General features: G+C 31.5%; 1 protein-coding gene across 2 annotated transcripts in view; it reads left to right on the forward strand.

Annotated features, from left to right (window-relative positions):
- The window catches only part of LOC145325465 (desumoylating isopeptidase 1-like), an 18,804-nt gene extending 2,644 nt beyond the window's left edge, over nucleotides 1-16,160 (forward strand). For both annotated transcript variants that reach the window (XM_080168450.1, XM_080168449.1), the window contains exons 3-7: nucleotides 883-936; nucleotides 7,672-7,737; nucleotides 11,404-11,513; nucleotides 14,058-14,094; nucleotides 16,046-16,160. In XM_080168450.1, the coding sequence (XP_080024576.1) occupies nucleotides 883-936; nucleotides 7,672-7,737; nucleotides 11,404-11,513; nucleotides 14,058-14,094; nucleotides 16,046-16,135 (357 nt within the window). In that variant the 3' untranslated portion in view covers nucleotides 16,136-16,160. The remainder of the gene's footprint in view (nucleotides 1-882; nucleotides 937-7,671; nucleotides 7,738-11,403; nucleotides 11,514-14,057; nucleotides 14,095-16,045) is intronic.
- Nucleotides 16,161-18,976: the final 2,816 nt, after the last annotated feature.

Genomic DNA, 18,976 nt, shown 5'->3' on the forward strand with positions numbered 1-18,976 from the left:
AAGTTTGTCTTTGTTTGTTTTAATATACTAATGTACTAAATACCTTGTTTACATGTTTTCTTTATGACATAATATATTAACAAATAAGCACAATTAGGTTCTATGGTAGCGCAACAAACAGAAAGTAGTTTGCTTTATTTTTGATTAGTTAACGGCTCTTAAATTTTTTTGTTTTTTTTATAGTACCTATTAAAGTATCGCCCCCTCCCCTCTCCTTAAGGAAAAACATACTTTTAATGAGTTCTGTTTTTCTAACTTTCTTGTTTGTTATGTATTTCTTTCTATGTAAAAATTAAATGTTAAATTTACGGACAATATATTATCATAGAATAGCATATATTCCCAAAAAAGCCAACGCCCTAATTCTTTTATTTTCTTGCATGTTTCTATGTTTTTACCTGCATAAGCATATATTTTACTAATTTCATTACCTAAGTATGTACTTTATTTTACATTAATAACATTGTATTTTTTTTATAAGAGATCTACTTCACAAAAAAACGTGTCTGTCTGTCTGTTCTACTTTAATGCTATTTTTTTCTATCTTGTTTTTTAAATACAATGTTCAGGAACATAAAAATACACCAGGCTCCTTTTTTTATAATTTTTTATCTTTGATAATTTTTTTATCAACCCCTATTAACATGACTTTTTGGAGAAAAAAAAATACTTACATTTTTACTATGAAGAATTCGATTTTTTAATGCTTTCTCGTCATTTTTATGAACTTTGTTTAGACAGAGGGGGTAAATACCTCTTTACCTTCCCCCACTTGGAAATCCTTGTTAAATACAATCTTTTTTTTTCATTACAAAAAAAGCAATTAAATACAAACTTTCCTTGTTGATTACTATGTTTATTAATTAAAATTAATTATTTCAGTTGCACCTGTATAATCTGCTGAAGGATATATCAACAGAATCACAATTATGGCTGGTAGGTACTTTCATGTTTGAAGCGAATCAACTTTTTTTTTTTTTGGGGGGGGGGTTATTGATATTTTCTAGAGTTTATTCATTTTTGGGTTATTTGACCTTCCCTCCCTTTATCTGAATAGTAAAACAAAACTTATCCAGTACAAAACAGTTAGTGAGATCTTTTGGAACAGTCAAACTGACATGGTGGAAACCCTTAGGGTTAAATATAGATAGATACAGAGAGGAAGGGGACATTGAACACTAAATAACCTTGGTATCCAAAGCTTTATAAACAAGTTCTTTCATTATTTGTAATAAAAGTTAAAACCTAGTGTCTAAACTTTTCAACCAAATAATATAATCTACGGAAGAGGCAATTTTATTTTTCGTATTTGTGGGTGTACATTAATTTATCAGCGTAATTTTCTTATCCCCTAAGATCCCTGAAATATACATAAATAGATGTACTAAAAGTATGAATAATAGAATACAATAAAAATTTCAAGTTTTACATAGTTCAACATACTTTAAACATTGTGCCTAGAAAACAACAACAAATGATTAATGAAGCAGGCCTTATAAAATGCTACTTTGTCGACATAAATAATGAAGTTATTCAAATAACGCCGATAATATTTAAGTAGTGTCAGTTTTTGCCATTCGTTATTGGGGTTGGGTATTGGTAATATTGATTTGATTGGGTTGTACAAAATAACAATGTTAAATTTTTTCCTCCATTAACTATAATCTGCATTAGCGACAAGACAATAAATAAATAGCCCCCTCCCCACCCCCTTAAAGATACATCATAATACTATAAAGAAAATTGTGGATACTGCCATACTGAAAAATGATGTATAGCAACCAATTACAGATAATTTATTACGAATATTAATATGAAAGTCATAAAATTTATTCCAGTTTTGTTATCCTAGAACTTCGACCTCTTGTGGTTTCCAAAACTGACTTTAACCTTATAATTTATATTTATTACAATAATAATAAATCCACGAAAAGCTGTCTATTAAATGATGCGATAAATAATAATTTTTTTCAGTAAGGATCGAACATCCTAGTAAAGACTTCAAAGGTTCGACAGAAAATAGTTTTATTCTATTTCAAATAACTTCTGTTTCAACAAGTCTTTTGTCAACCTTTTGAACAATCATTCAATATAGGAATTTCATTTATATTTTATTTATCTAATCAAATAGAAAATACGAAAGAAGATATATTCTCGTATAAACAGCTTTCCGCGGATATAAAATGTACAATCATAACATTACAGCCAGTTTTTTTTAGCCCGTACCTTCAGCATCTCTGGGCTAAAAAACTGGTTTTAGGAACGACAAAAAGGCCTAATGTCTTAAAACCCTTTGTTTGAGCATGGGTATAAGCTTTGTCTGTTCATGGGCTTAGGCATTCCACCACTTTCTAAGTTATGTATTCTAATTTAATTACTGCAATACTAAGAACAAGAATAGTTCGAAGGATCAAAGCTTATAATTAAATAACACTAAATACTGAATAGACGGACTGTAAGTCAGTCACAGAGTTGATACTACAGAGTTGATACTGATTTATCGTGGGAATCTACACAAATTATTTTAGACATATTTTACCTTTGAAAAATCTTATGAACGGATTGAATAAAAAAGCCCTACTTATAAAAGGGTAATGAACGAAAATATTTCTATATTATTTTTCCCAACTTGGGTAATGGCATTATAGGATTTTCATACTTAAATATGCATTAGAATCAGGGATCTAATAGGATAAGACAATTGCCGATAAATTGATGTACATCCCCAATGTTGACACACAAAATTACCCTTTCAGTAGATTAACATTAGTGATTGAAACGTTTGAACACTTTACTTAATGAGCCAACCAATTAAAACTCAGTCCCCAAACTTGATAAGCCAACGAATGAGAAAACGTTATTATAAAACATTAGGGACTAGTGTAATAAACAGTCCATTGTCCCCTCTCTATCTAGTTAAAATTGAGGGAGTAATCAGAACAGGCAAATATTTAAGAAAAATTTAAAGTAGAGGAATAGTTAATTTTAATTCCACCAAGCTGTACAAATGGATGGACATTAGAGTAAAACACTAGAGAGAGAAAGGGCAAAATAACTGTATCTCCACATCGCAACTACTTTGTGCAACCTTTCTATTGGGTCATTGGAAATTATATTAACACAGCCAAATAGCAGAAAATAACTTAGAAGCAGACGAAGAAGGTCGTTGAAAAAGGAAGGGACGTAGTTGTCTATACTATATACATCTAAGCTATAGATCTTTTGGATGGACGGTATAGTCGGTAAAGTAGAGAAAACTGCAGTCAAAGAATCAAGTTTTCTCTAGGGCAGTAAAGGCAGACAGACTAACCAACAGCTGGGCAGTTCTGATAGAAGGATAAACACAGAATAATTTTGAATGGTTTTTATTTTATGATATAATCCCGCTGTTTCTGATTAAGCATGAATTTTGAAATGCAAATATTATTCAGCTTCACTTTGAAGGAATATTTTGACAAATAATTTATTTAATATTTGTAAATAGGTCCCATAATTTCATACCTTTCCATTATATATGACACCTTTTAGTGTAACAGTGGTCATAATTTTGAATAACGAGATTTTGACCATTGTAACGTCCTTAGAGGTCTCTAGTAGTGGGGGTTAAATTCGACCCAACCCCCTCATTTTTCGAGGGAGGGGGGGGGGTACACTCCCCCAAAACAATAATAAACTTCAGTTATAAAGTTCAGAAGCCATGAGAAGCTATGTTGTAAAGGAGAATCAAATCGGTTCAGTGGTTAGTGAGCTGATCAGAGACACAGAGACAGACATCTTGTTATTTTTATATATGTAAAAAGATAGCACAACATGATAATAAGTAACTCGGGATCAGCGCATAAAAATAGGAAAAACAAAGAAAAAGCATTGAGTAAGAAGTGCCAAATTGTCAAATATAATAATATCATTCAGTCATACATATATGCACAATTGTACCGTCACGTTTTCATAACAAACATATTTTTGAGAAAAACTATCCTATATATAATATATATGTAGAACATACAACAGTTGGTTGTAACGAAAAAAAATTAACAAAAATAATATTTGCTTATGAAACATGTTGTTAATTATTCGTTCAAAATCAACCCTTTTATACTATTTTTTTAAAAATTAGCTGTTGCTATAAAAAAGTTTCCCTTGTTAATACAAAACCTATCTGAAATTGAGAACTTTGTTGGATCATTTATTTTTGTTAGATTGGGCGAAAATCCACAATGCTTTTTATCATGGATTTAAGGGAGTGATCAATACGTTAAAATTCCTTTAATTCTCTGAAAAGCATAGTAGAATAACCAAATTGGTCCAGCAGAGATCTTTAGGGGTAAGTCGGCCCTTAATTTTCAATTTTGGTTTTTTAAAGAAAAAGAAATACAAATTTTGTTTTGGGGAAGCGCATTTTTTTTTCTTGAGGCGATTTCTCTAGGGTTGATAGAACTAGAAGTAACCCGCGTTAAGACTGCTTCTATGTCAGATGCGCGACATAAATAATTAGAGTCACGGGAATGCCTAGACCCAAATCTCATTACCATGCACAGTTAGGACTTCTCAGCTAAAGGTCGTGCAGTCAAAAGGTTGGTCGTCTTATGGTAGAGGATAGAATTATCCTCCCCCAAAATAGTTTTAACTTTCCCTAAACATAAAAAAAGCTTCAATGTAAAGAAGAACTGTTAGCGAGATCCTTGCTACACACATACGGCCACACACACAAAGATAGACATCCTGTTACTTTAATAAAATTATGAACATGCATGAACCTCGTAAAAGTGTCGAACTATGACGTCAGAAAAAGATAACAATTAACCAATGAGAAGCCAGTATTTACTGTAATTGACCAATGGTAAAATATATAGCGGTTTCTCATTGGTTAATTGTTATTTTTTTCTGGCGTCACAGTCAGACACTTTTACTGGGTTCAACATGCATAGAAAACGAATATGAATGTCTACATGTCAGAATGTTTGACAAATATTTCAATTCAATTTTCACAAATTTCCAAATGCTAAATACATTGTATTTTAAAATTTGTTCATCAAATTTTTAATTTAATTATACAAAACTTTTTTTGGAAGAAAAGGTACATCCAATATTTTGTTAAAACGTATTTACAATAGAACATTGGATGTTCAATGGTAAGGGGAATCTTCACAAAAAAAATCCAGCAGTGTATCTTTAATAGCAACCGAGATATGTACGTTCTTCTAATTATATACCGTATATTTAATTGTATAGGAAATGTTGTCAAAAAAATTTCAACAGCGTATCTTGAATAGCGTTTGAGAATAGCAAGTGGCTCTCAAAACGTGGCCGGACAGACTTGCATATAGAAATATTAAACAGAGTAGCTTTGCTACTTAAAGTGTATTATTGCACTGAAAAGTAATAGTCATTATGTAGTTACAACGGTCGTTAAAACTAATTAAGTGCCATCAAATGCAGGGAGGGAGGGGACATTGGGCTGTTTATTACAGTAGTCCACCAAAGTTTGGGAACTTTTATTTAATTTTATCGGTTGGTTCATTAAGTTGAGTGTCTAAACTTTTCAAACACGAAATGTAATCTACATGTCTTAACCTCTTTTCGAGGAAGCTTTGTGTTTATCAAGATCGAAATTAATTTCCTTATTCTATAATTCCAATCCAGAAAAAATGTCGTCTTTGTTTAACTTTCCTTTTCCTAAAGAGTCGCGGCATTTGAATATTGTTTATGTTTGGGTCTCTCCACGTTACTTTTTGAATTATATGTGTGTGGATAAAGATTTCGGAGAATTGAGTCGGGCCTATCATTGGTCTCATAGTGCGTGAATAACCCTAGTATGCCAGGTGCTTAAACCATAAGAACTTCAGGTAGTTATTTCTTCATTTATAAATAGTTGTATGGCATATAGGACGGATTTATTAAGTTTAAAGGCTTTAGCCAGCTACACGTGAAACTTTATTATGATTCAAATATTATATTTTAGTAATTTTTATGTGCTTATATTTATGCATTTAACAATGATCTATTAAACCAAATAATTTTCCTTTAAAGCCAAAGTACCCAAAGATTCTTTAACCGTAGAAAAAAAAGATTTTTAAAAAGCAAATAATATTGTGTGGATAAAAAACTGGAATTTTGTATTAATTGATTTTGTAATTTCAGGACTTTGAAATAGTTTGTGTCAATAAATCTATACTCAAACCTGCTGTTGAAACTTGATGGTTCCTGGTGTTGGGGGTTTTGTCCGTAAGACTAAGATCTCTAGAACTTCCCGCAAATTCGGAAGTCACACTTAACCAAAGTGTTATGGTTAAGACACTACAGAATAGGTATTTTTGTGTATCATCAATGGGGATGTACATCAATTTATCAGTTTTTGTCTTATCCCTTTAGACCCCTGCATCATATGAGTAATTGTTTTTGCATTTTATCAGTAATGAAACTAAAATACAACCCAATTTATTCGTCTATCTTTGTCAGTTACACTTATTGAAAAATAAATGTGTTAAATGGACATATTGACCTCATGGAATCTTATTCCAAGGTTTAGAGAAATTTGCATGGATTGACAGATCGACGTATGCACGAAATGATCAAAACAATAATTTTTTAAAATTTTTTTTTGTTGATTTTGAAATTAGATATTTAAAGTTTGGTTTTTATTTAAGCATGTGAGGTATAAACCTACATTTTTCATGAAATGGTAAAAAATTTACCTGATTTGATACAATGTAGTGCTTTGAACCATGGCGCGAATTTTTTTGATGTGTTTTGAAAAGTTTTTGGTATACAAGTTTACGAAGGAGAGGGGGAAGAAGATATTTTTTTTGGGTGGGGGGAGGGGGGTAATAATCACACCTTTACCTTTCCTCCTAAACGTTCATGACAAAAAAAAACTATTATTTTAGGTTGGCTTAGTTGTTCATGGTAGAGAGCTACACCTCACACAAAATTATTATTTTAGGTTGGCTTAGTTGTTCATGGTAGAGAGCTACACCTCACACAAAATTATTATTTTAGGTTGGCTTAGTTGTCCATGGTAGAGAGCTACACCTCACACAAAATTATTATTTTAGGTTGGCTTAGTTGTTTATGGTAGAGAGCTACACCTCACACAAAATTATTATTTTAGGTTGGCCTTGTTGTTCATGGTAGAGAGCTACACCTCACACAAAATTATTATTTTAGGTTGGCTTAGTTGTTCATGGTAGAGAGCTGCACCTCACACAAAATTATTATTTTAGGTTGGCTTAGTTGTTCATGGTAGAGAGCTACACCTCACACAAAATTATTATTTTAGGTTGGCCTTGTTGTTCATGGTAGAGAGCTGCACCTCACACAAAATTATTATTTTAGGTTGGCTTAGTTGTTCATGGTAGAGAGCTACACCTCACACAAAATTATTATTTTAGGTTGGCCTAGTTGTTCATGGTAGAGAGCTACACCTCACACAGAATTATTGTTTTAGGTTGGCTTAGTTGTACATGGTAGAGAGCTACACCTCATACAGAATTATTGTTTTAGGTTGGCTTAGTTGTTCATGGTAGAGAGCTACACCTCACACAAAATTATTATTTTAGGTTGGCTTAGTTGTTCATGGTAGAGAGCTACACCTCACACAGAATTATTATTTTAGGTTGGCTTAGTTGTTCATGGTAGAGAGCTACACCTCACACAAAATTATTATTTTAGGTTGGCTTAGTTGTTCATGGTAGAGAGCTACACCTCACACAAAATGGAGTTACAACCTATTTGCCAGTAAGTTTTTAGGAGCGATGCTTCTCTTTTACAATGGATATGTCAGTCCCTTCTTCTATAATGTTAAAACGTACAAATTGCGAAGATTCTCTATAGCAAACTTTTGTTGGTAAACTTTTAAACTGGATTCTTAATGCAAGGTGTAAAAAGATACAACAATTTAAAATGCGATAAGCTTAATCTACGAACGAACATACCCTTAGCTAATAATAGCTTTTACAACTTACTTTAGCTAGACCAATTTCATTTACTAAGTAAATGTAATTTAGTTTTTTTTCCTGCCCAATTACCTTCAATCAAATAGTAATATCATATTTCGTGATTGTAGTGTGTTCAATTACAATTCATGTGTTCACTTTTCAGATAGGGAAAAAGATTCTATATTTTATAGTGCAGCTACCATGCAAATAGATTATATTCGTCTACCTAATGTTTTAAGTACAATCTAGGTTTTTATGAGCCTTTGCACATTATCATTTTGACGCTGGATAGGAAATGAAAAATTTTTATGCAATACACAACAATAAATAAATAATAAATAATACATTACTCATAAGCGGGAGTGTAAACTTCCCCCTTTTTATTGTTGTTGTTGTAGCCATGATTCTGTGAAGTTAGGACTCAGATGCACACGGAGACTGGAAGTGAGAATCCTTTGGCCAATCTTAGATTGGTAAGCTTCGCGCACGGCTGATTGTATTCTATGTTACAATACAAGCTGACCCGCAATTCTCGTGGAAGCTACTAAACTATTACATCACCCTGGAAGATTTCTTGAATAGCATATCCCATTTATTCCGTCAGTTAATTTTGCTACAGACATACGGATAGACATCGTTTTGATTTAAACAATAGAATTCATTTTTTTTTGTCAATGGATTCATGAGGTTTAATTATCAAACGCTTTGCTTATTTCAAGCTGTATTTAAATTCAGGCATTTTAAAAACATTTTACTTTTCAGAGAGTTCCTTACATATGTTGATATTGTCTTCCTTGTTTCAAAATTAATTTAGTGATATTTTATGAAAAAGTGTATTCATGATGCTTAGAGATTATGGTTTATGAAAAATTGACAACAAAAACTGTGGCTTTTCCTCCAAGTTGCTAGCGACCATAGATATCCAACCCCCCTAACTTTATTTTTTTTTGTATAAATGGTAAGGTGACCCCTTATGCCTTTTTTCTCTGCAAGGCATATACATTAGGTACCCAAAGGGGGTGGATACAAAACGGCGAATTTCATAACGGCGAAATCACAAAACGGCAAATGTTACAAAACGGCAACTGTTACAAAAATATAATTATGTATTTATATAATGTATTAATTCAAACAAAAAGAAAACGAATGAATTATACATTGAATCTATGGACAATTTATGAATTACAAAAACAAGTGAATATTATACAGTGTCACGGTTTCCAAATAGGAACTCCTTCATAGGAAGGCAATGCTTAAGACCAATATTGGTGTAAATACTCTTCTTATATTGAAAATGGCAGCCCCTACATGTATGTTTTCACCTTTGTTCGAGGGAATGAACGTTGCAACTTCCATGATTTAGCCGTTACTAAAAATGGAAGATTTTCTTTTAAAATTTGGAAAAAAATTTTATTTTTGATTTTATATTATTATTATATTATATTATTTTTCGCCATTTTCGCCGTTTAGTAATTTCGCATTTTTTGTAACATTCACCGTTTTGTGATTTCGCTTTTTTGTAACATTCGCCGTTTTGTGTCCACTCTACCCAATTTATTCTAACCTGACCTATAATAAAACAATAGCACAATAAAAACTAACCCTCATCTTATTTTCAATTAGATTTATTTAAAAATAATAGGTGGAGGTTCAGTGGACGATAGGCACTTTGCTGGAAACCACCCACCAAAAATTTGGTGGATAACTTTCAAACAAGGACAATTTTGTCTTACACTAACAAAGCTTTTTGAGGATTATTATAAACTTTTGATAAACAAAACATTCACAAAAATAAAAAGTTTCAAATCGTTGAAAATAAATATGATAATTTACCAACACCTAAGGACCACTCCAACAATAATGAAAAATATACAACTTTGACATGATTTAATTTTTATGTTTGACTTAAATTCCCTCATTCTTTTGTATAAAGCAGCTTCTTTGCCCCTAACCTTTAGAGGCTTTCAGCCTTTTTAATGTGGAGTGGGCCGTATAGTTACTTAACTATTTATTTTCATTTATTTGCCCCCCCCCCACATTTCTCTCTTTCTTTGTCTATTTGATTTATCAAAGTGAAGCTATTCTACATTAATGTTTATCCATAACCTTCCTTTTAAATTCATTGTTACCTTTCATTTCTTAACGTTCGTTTGTCTGAACATATTATGATTTATTAGGCTTCGCTATTATGGATGTTGTCATCCATATTTTCCTTTCTCTCCATATCGCTTCTACTCTTCCAGTTTTATAGTGTTTTCCAAAAATTGTAAAAGAAGTAATTTATTTTTATAGTTTTATGTTGAACATTGGGCTAGGAGGGAGGGGACAATAGATCATCAAATTTTTATGAACGAAATTCTGCTTTTGAAAGATTGTAAGATATTTTCACAAAGAGGCCTTTAAAAAAGATTGATTTGTCGTCTGCCATTGTCTCATCCCTTAATCCCCGACATTTGGTTGTCAGATTTTATGGTTGACTTATTTTTATGTGGGCCTTAACTTTTTTCCACATAACATCATTTTTGGTCAGATATTTGTAGATATTTTAGATGTGTAGGTACTCTGTAAGTCACCTTGTATTTTCTTCTGTCTGTATTTATCTGGTTTATATGAAAGCAAAGGTTTATACCATGAATATATCAATTTAAGAATTAGATTGCTTAAAACAATTTTTAAAATCATAAACCTAAATAGTGATATCTTTTAGTAGGTTGAGAGGGGGGTGGACTTACTCATTACCAATAATATGATGCCGTTTGTAAAAGATTAATGAACAAACATACATAAAACACCCTACTTCTACTTTTATGTATATTGCATGTAGACTTCTATGAAATATAGAATCAACTTATAATATTTTTTAGAAAATATAAAATTTGTATTCTGTAGCCGCAGTGATGTGAAAATAAATATATTTTCATATAAATATCAATTTATTCAATTGTAGATATAAGATAAAGGGAAAATTATTTATCAGAACTGGCGTAATTTTATTGTATCTATATCTAGGGTGGTGGTACAGATTTTGGTACTCCAGATAGAGTGGAACAAACAGAACTGCCCTACTCTGTGCCACTAGATTATATTCTATCTATCTCTAGGGTGGTACAGATTTTGGAACACCAGATAGAGTGGAACAAACAGAACTGCCCTACTCTGTGCCACTAGATTATATTCTATCTATCTCTAGGGTGAAACAGATTTTGGAACACCAGATAAAGTAGAACAAATTGGCACAACAGAACTGCCTTACTTTGTTCTAATAGATTATATTGTATCTATCTCTAGGGTGGTAGAGATTTTGGCTCTCCTGGCACAACAGAACAGTTCCATTCTGTGTTAATAGATTATATTGTATCTATCATTAGGGTGGAACAGATTTTGGAATACCAGATAGAGTGGAACAAATTGGCACAACAGAACTGCCCTACTCTGTACTACTAGATTATATTATATCTATCTCTAGGGTGGAACAGATTTTGGTACTCCAGATAAAGTGGAACAAATTGGCACAACAGAACTGCCCTACTCTGTGCTATTAGATTACATCATCTCAATCTCACAATCAAGATACAGGTACTTTTATTATCTTTGTCTTGGGTTGATGGTGATTAAAGTCCCTCAACAGATTATGACGTCATACGATAGAATAGCCAATGGGAGGCAAGTATAAAATTTATACTGGCCTCTCATTGGCTATTCTATAACGTCATAATCTGTGGAGGGACTTTTATCATCTTCCTTGGGTTTTTGTAATACAAATTGAGCAACTGGCATAGAATTCTAAACTTTTTCACTAATATTTGTCTGTAAGTCTGTCATGATTTTTGATGAAAATTTAGCATATAATTGTCATTTCTATCATATTATTTTTTGGCTTAAAAGATAAAGTAATTTGCAGTTGATAATTTTATGTTGCTCCCCCTCCCTTAAAATTGGCGTATTTTGGACGTTTTTATCAATCGAGATATTTTGCATATTTTTAGCTGTCTTTCACCATTGTCTTTATAGATTAATAGAATTGAGTAAAAGAATATAGAAATAGCTAGGATAGAAATTTCATCGGATTTATTCGTCTAAGGATGAAGGAACACTTATCTTTTGCGTAATAATAAAAGCACAATTTTCCATCAATTTATAAAGAAAAAAAGACTAAATCCAAGAAAAATAGAAAAGAAAAATTATTCACCTAATCCAAAAGTTATGAACATTTTCTTTTTTTCCTTCCCATTGTGTCCGAAAATAATTTTTCATTTTGGCAGATTTTTCACATCAAACGAGGGGTTATACTAAGACTTTACAAAAACAAAATGATAACATCCATAAGAAGCAAAGCTTAAAATATAAAAATAATCTACTAAAATATCAGAATAATCTAACACATGAAAGGACAAATTGAATAATAAAATAGATGATTTTATAATGACAACTTTCAAAAAAAAAATTTAGACATAATTTTTTACAAACAGCCGAGAAAATGAATTTTCTCTGTAGAATATTCATTTTGGCTTCTTTTTAAATAAAATTCTTGTCACCACAATAAAACTTGTTGACAGTTTACATTGTACAAATAAGTAATATTATATTGTGTAAAACTGAGATAGACAGATGGACAGATAGACAGATCGACACAGATTACAGCAAAGCTCTTTATTATTAATTCATTTTTTTAAGAAAAAAAACGTAGAAGCAAATTAAGGGAATTAAGGCTGTATGCGTTTGTGTGTGTGTACATTAAGATCTCGCTAACCGCTTATTTGATATGGTTCTCTCAATTATAGTGAAAAATATTTTGGAGGGAGGGTACCTTTATCCTCCCAAGAGAAAACACCCCCAAAAAAACACAACATTTTTTCTTCTTTACCTTTTTAAGAATTAAGTTTCTAGTGGAGAGGTGTTAGTCGACCCACCCCCCTTCTCTTTCTCTTAGGTGCCTCTAGACGCCTACAGGGGCGTAGCCGCTAGTACGAAAAATAAAGTAGTAGGAAGATAAGGATCTAGCATTCTTTTAATTCAACCAAAGAATTTTGACTCATTTATTTTATAGAAAATATATATTTTTCAAGTTTTACTCTCCAAGTTCTTCAACTTTTTAAGGACTTATTATATATTAAAATATATAAGTTTTCCGGAATTTTAAAGTTAGGGGGAGATTTGAAATCTGCAACAAATTTTGAGGATATTTTAAAAAATTTGCTTTTTCTATAATTCTTTATCTAAAAGCGGAAATGCAATTTAAGTTAATTAATTTTGGCATCTGTGATTGGTAGATTTAAAAAATCTGCGCTCTGATTGGATAGCGTACATCATTCAACCAATTATAGCGCAGGTAGTTTAAAATCTACCTATCCTATTGGTCAAAATTAATTAACTTAAAATGCATTTCCGCTTTTAGATAAAGAAATAAAGGTACTAAGAAAGAGAGGGAATGTCTGATTGAGCCAATAGGAGAATCGCATCGGAATTTACATTGGATCTCATTGGTTGAAATTATGTACACATTTTCCTACGAAGGCATGTTTTTTTTTCATTTCATACATACATAAAAGTCAGCTGTTAACAGTATATTTTCTTAGTAGAAAGCTTTGCGGAATCAGAATTAATTGCCCAAAAATTTCGTTTACAATTTGAAAGCTTGAAACAAAGTTGGATTCTTAAAAAAAAAGTTAGGCTGGCAACTCGCTGGTGAGGCAAAATTATTTTTGTGAAAAATCCTCCAAAATCGAATAAAAAAATTTACAAAAATGAAATAAAATCTTAAGAGGGTTATTAACATATGACTTTGTTTAATTTTTGTAGATTTTTAATGTGCTTTTGGATGATTTTTCACAAAAATAATTTTGCCTCACTATCGAATAGTGAGTCTATCATTTTTTAAGAATCCACATCAGCTTGAGTCGAAAGTAAACAATACTTTTGTCTGCTAGGAATGTTCTCTCTTAGATTTGACGAAAAAAGGGTTCAGAATATTCTTCTACTCTTCTATTTCTATTGATAAAGAATTACACAAAAAACGAATTTTACAAAAAATCCTTAAAATTTGATGCAGATTTCAAATCTCCCCCTAACATTAAAATTCCGGAAAACTTATATATCTTATTATATATTTTTCTTTTTCAGAACAGAATCTGAATCGAGATTGGAAATCTGTAAATATCAGGAAATCAACAATATTGGATGTAGAATATAAGTGGATATTATGATATGGGAAAGAATTGTTGTCAATTTAGATTTGCTAATATTGACATTTATTGGTCATTTCGTTCATCCAATATAAAAGGATGAGGATAGGGTAAAGGATAAAATTTTTATTTTTGGTCGCTGCATGTTTCACTTTATTATTGAACATAAAAATATGGTCCAAGATCCAAGTTATAATATATCCATTTTAACAATATACAAAATATATAGAGATATCGAATAAGGTGAGCAATCAATTCCGCCTATATTTATTGTAATTAATTCTGATAATGTAATATATTTGCAGATACGACTAAACACCATCGTCTTACAAGGGACAAGAAAGATATCAATTGAACAGATAAAATATTTTTATTTGAAGCAAACTTCATTAGGGTTTCAACTCAAAACTAGTTTTAACCCGAGTTAATAAATTACAATAGACCTAATCTTACAAAAGACCTAATCCTTCAAAAGGTCTTAAGGTGTACTTAAGGTAGGGTAGGTTACAAAGTAATTAGTAGACCCGCATGGCTAGGGCTCCCTATACAGATTTAGGTTAGGATTTGCAGGGAGTAAGGGAGGGGACAATGGGCAATTAATTCAATATAAGAGTTATCAAAGAAAGGGCATGACATCCAGTTTAATCCAATAAATTTGTAGGAAATTATAAAGGGATTGTTAATTGAATAATAGATTTCCATAGCGTCATGTAAAGTGAAATCACAACTTGTTTTTGATGAAATGTATTGAGGTTTTTTGGTGTGATTTTTATATTAAAAGATTATTGGACCCGGCCAGCTGCTAGCAAGAATATGACTGCCCCTTTTTATTCTGTTTATTTCCCTTGCCCCTTGCCCCCACCTCCCTTCTCCCCATCTGCTACATTCCAAACGAACACAACGAGTGTTTATTTCCCTTGCCCCCACTTCCCTTATCCCTTCTCCCCGTCTGCAATATTCAAAACATACATAACGAGTAGCGGCATTTCATGCGCAAGTCCCCAAACTCAGTCAGAAACTGCTAAATTCTTGCGCATTCCCTTTAAGCCAGTCCCCAAAGTCTGAGACTCCTAAAAATTGAATATTCGATCCATTGTCCCCTCCCTTACTCCCTGTAGGATTTGTCATCCTTTTATTTTATTAAGGTCTCCTGAAGGATTAGGTCTTTGGTAATTTAGGTCATTGGAGGATTAAGACTTATGTAATTTAGGCCTTTCGTAGGATTAGGGTTTTTTTTGTAGAGGTATGAGGCAAAGAAAATAGTTAATAATATTTTATTGAAAGAAATGTTATTTAAAAAGAATAATAATGTTAGAATTACCATATTCTTTGTCTCTCTTGTTAATGAAGAATCAGCAATATTGTCTTTTTCACACAATCTTTATCTTATTTTATTATAGTCAATGCTTATCAAAAACCATTAGTACTCTTTTATTCTGTAAAATATAATATCTTAAACTTTTGATTTATTTTGGTTTTCAAACACAGTTTAAAGAATTAACAAATATGACAACATCCATAAAATCAAAGCTCTGAAATGGAAGGACAAACGAACATTAACACTTGTAGAGTGTTAGAACTGAATAAATTGTTGCAAAACTGATTAAATACGTGATACTGTTTAAGGGCATACTGACGTTTTTAGGACTTGATTATAGAGATGCTTCGCTTATCACATTGTACCTTGTTGCAATAGGATTCAGTATTCAAAGAATCAGATGACTACGATATATTAATGTAAATTAGTACTTAACTGTTATAGGAATCAGCATGCAAAGTTTGAAATATATGGAACAATTCTAACCTGTTTAAATTAACGAAAAGAGCTAATCGTAATGTAATGACAGGACAAACAAGCTTTAAAGAAACACTATAAAAAAAGAGTCAATTCACTACTTCTAAAATTAAATATTGTTGATATGTTGCCAGGCTGATTTAGTGGATGAATGTTGCCAGTTTCTCTGTGGAAATCCGGCTCCTAAATTTACAGTTCAACATTCAACATTAGAAAAGTAAGTTATTTAAAGTCTATTTCTATGGTCTTTTTACCCAGGTATAAGGTATTGCATTATCCTATCAAAATAGAACATATTGCTCTATCCCCTTGGATTATAAAGCAACTAACAGATAACCAACCAGATTGTCTAGAATCCCTATAAGCTTCTATTTAAATCTGCTTTTACAATTAATGCCACCCACCATACAAATCAGTGGTGGGTACCAATTTACCTTCTTTGGTAATATTCATTATGATTCAGACTAAAACTTTACCCCTCCCTGAGAGCTGAGGTGTATGTGTAGTATTTAAGGCTAATGGCTCAGCACAATGCTTGCTTTGCCTAAAAATTTCACATCTTTTGAATTATGTTGAAAATAAAAAAATTCAAATCAAATTGGAACTATCTAATCATTATACACACCCTGTTTTATGCCTTCTCGAAATAAACCTTATTTATTCTTTAAATTTAAATTTGAAGTTACCTGATTAAATGGCCTTTTCTTTATTGTTGCAAAAAACTCTTATTTTGAAGGATTAATTAGTTCCTCTGTTTTCTGTTACATACATATATATGGAAGATTAATTTTGAAATATAAAGATAAGTAAATTTTTTTGCATTATGTGCAATGATTCTAAACATAGGCGTGCATAAGGGGGGGGGGTGGTCTACACACTATGAATAAGCGTCTACACCCCCTTAAAATAGCCAAGGAGGGAGTTAAAAGTTACACCTTCCCTAGAATTAATGTAAAAAATGTTTGTGCGCTTCGTGCGTCAAAGGACGCATTGGGGACTTTTGAGTAGGTTATATATGTATGAAATGTAGAAATTTAGGGGGGTTTATTCACCTCATGACATTAGAATAATACCCCTCTTGTCTTTTTTACATCCCCCTCGATTTTGTGTCAAGGGTGAAACAGTTTATAGTGTCCTTTAAAAAATGACGTTATACAATACAAATAACCAATGATAGGCCAATATAGAATTTACTATTGGTCAAATGTATACAGGCCTTTCATTGGTCAATTGTGTGGTAAGACGTCATTTGTTTGGTCACTATATGCTGTTTCGTCAGGGGGGGGGGGTATATTTTGGAGATATATAATTTTAACTATATTTTGAAGGCATTATATTAATATTTTTTAACAAAATGAGAGAAATTGTCATTTATACACAATTTTGGTTAGATTTTAGAAAACGCTAAAATTATACTACTGTGGAGAATATTAATTTTTGTGGTAATCGTTTTTATCATTCCATGTAAAAATTATTTATCCTCACATACCTATCCCGTTTTCCCTGACTTTGGTAAATTCTGCGAAGAGACTAATTCTTTCCAATTACCAGCTTTTCTCTCTCTTTACTTTCTCCACGGCAAATGACAAATAATATTCAAAATATTTTGTAGAAGGAAAACGTGAATGGTAACATCCACAAGTAGTACAGCACAAAAAAAACAAGAAATACTAACGGACAAAGTAAATTAAAGATAGGATGTTTAGTACAATGTCATAATGATAAAAATATAGAAAATAATTAACTTTTATACATTGATTTAATATGTATGTCTTTTAGAGCATAATCGACAGACTAACGGACCAAATAAATTATCTCGGACCATTAAAACCTTTTGAAAGTAGAGACAAACATTTTAAATCTTACAGTGGTTTCGGTATTCAACAAAAGCTTCAAGAAATTCACTTCTGTAATGAGATGAAATTAGTTTAAACGAAAACAACATTCACATCATCAAACTGTATATTTTAGAATATTAGTTTCTTTCTCTTAAAACTGTATCCTCTTAAAACAAAAATACATTTTCTTCTCAGGATTAAAGCAAAACAATGATGACAACATACATCAAAGCGAAGCTCTGTAAGTCATGAGTTATGGCAAACGAGCAGTATAAATAGAGTAAAGGTTCTTGACACAATACAATCTTTCCCGATTTTGTATTAATTTTGCGGAACATGATTCCAGTTACGTCATATTTTTCTTTCCCGAAAATGGGAAGGGGGGAAGAAAATCTCTTCAAAAGATATGGGGAAAACCCCCTTTTCTCCCATCTCTTTTTTTCTTCCCACCTTCCCTTTTTCGGGAAAGAAAAATATGACGTAACTGGAATCATGTTTCGCAAAATTAATACAAAATCGGGAAAGATTGTATTGTGTCAAGGTTCTTTTATTACTGAGATACATAACTTTCGTTGATTTTGTCATGTTAGAATTGTTCAATCGATTTCAAACTTGGCATGGTGATTCCTGTAATAGTTAGGTACGATTTAGAAAGTGTAGCAACTCTATAATCGTTACCAGAGTGTCCGTACGTTCATTTGAAGCATTTTAATTTTTAACCTTTTTAAACAACAATTTTTAATGTGATATATTTATCCTTCCGATTGGCTGGAATCAGTCACCTGTATTTTAGCATATTTGCAACAAATTTATTTACAATTTTGTTTAGACTTATACAATATACATTTATATTTTGCTTATTCAGTCCTGACACTCTAGTGTTAATGACACTCAAGTGTTTATGATCATTTGTCGTACCGTTGTCAGATGTCATCTTTTTTTTCTTCTAAACATATGCACATCGAACTAATGTGACAAAAGATCTCTGGATCGTCTTTTTCCCTTAAACCGATTCTATGAATAACTTGTAGAGTAGCTTTACTGGGGAAAAATCCAACCCATACTTTAAATTATGTATTTATTCTAATGAAAATAAAAGACTATAAAAATATTATCAAAATTAGACAAATTTAAAACAATTTAATATAATTTTTAAGTAAAAAAGCATGTATAAAGACCTATTTATTAAAATGGGGAAATAAGATTTATAAAACGAAGACCCTA

The sequence above is a fragment of the Acartia tonsa genome, chromosome 8 (genome assembly GCF_053477335.1).
Source record: "Acartia tonsa isolate MP-2025a chromosome 8, ASM5347733v1, whole genome shotgun sequence".
Classification (NCBI taxonomy): domain Eukaryota; kingdom Metazoa; phylum Arthropoda; class Copepoda; order Calanoida; family Acartiidae; genus Acartia; species Acartia tonsa.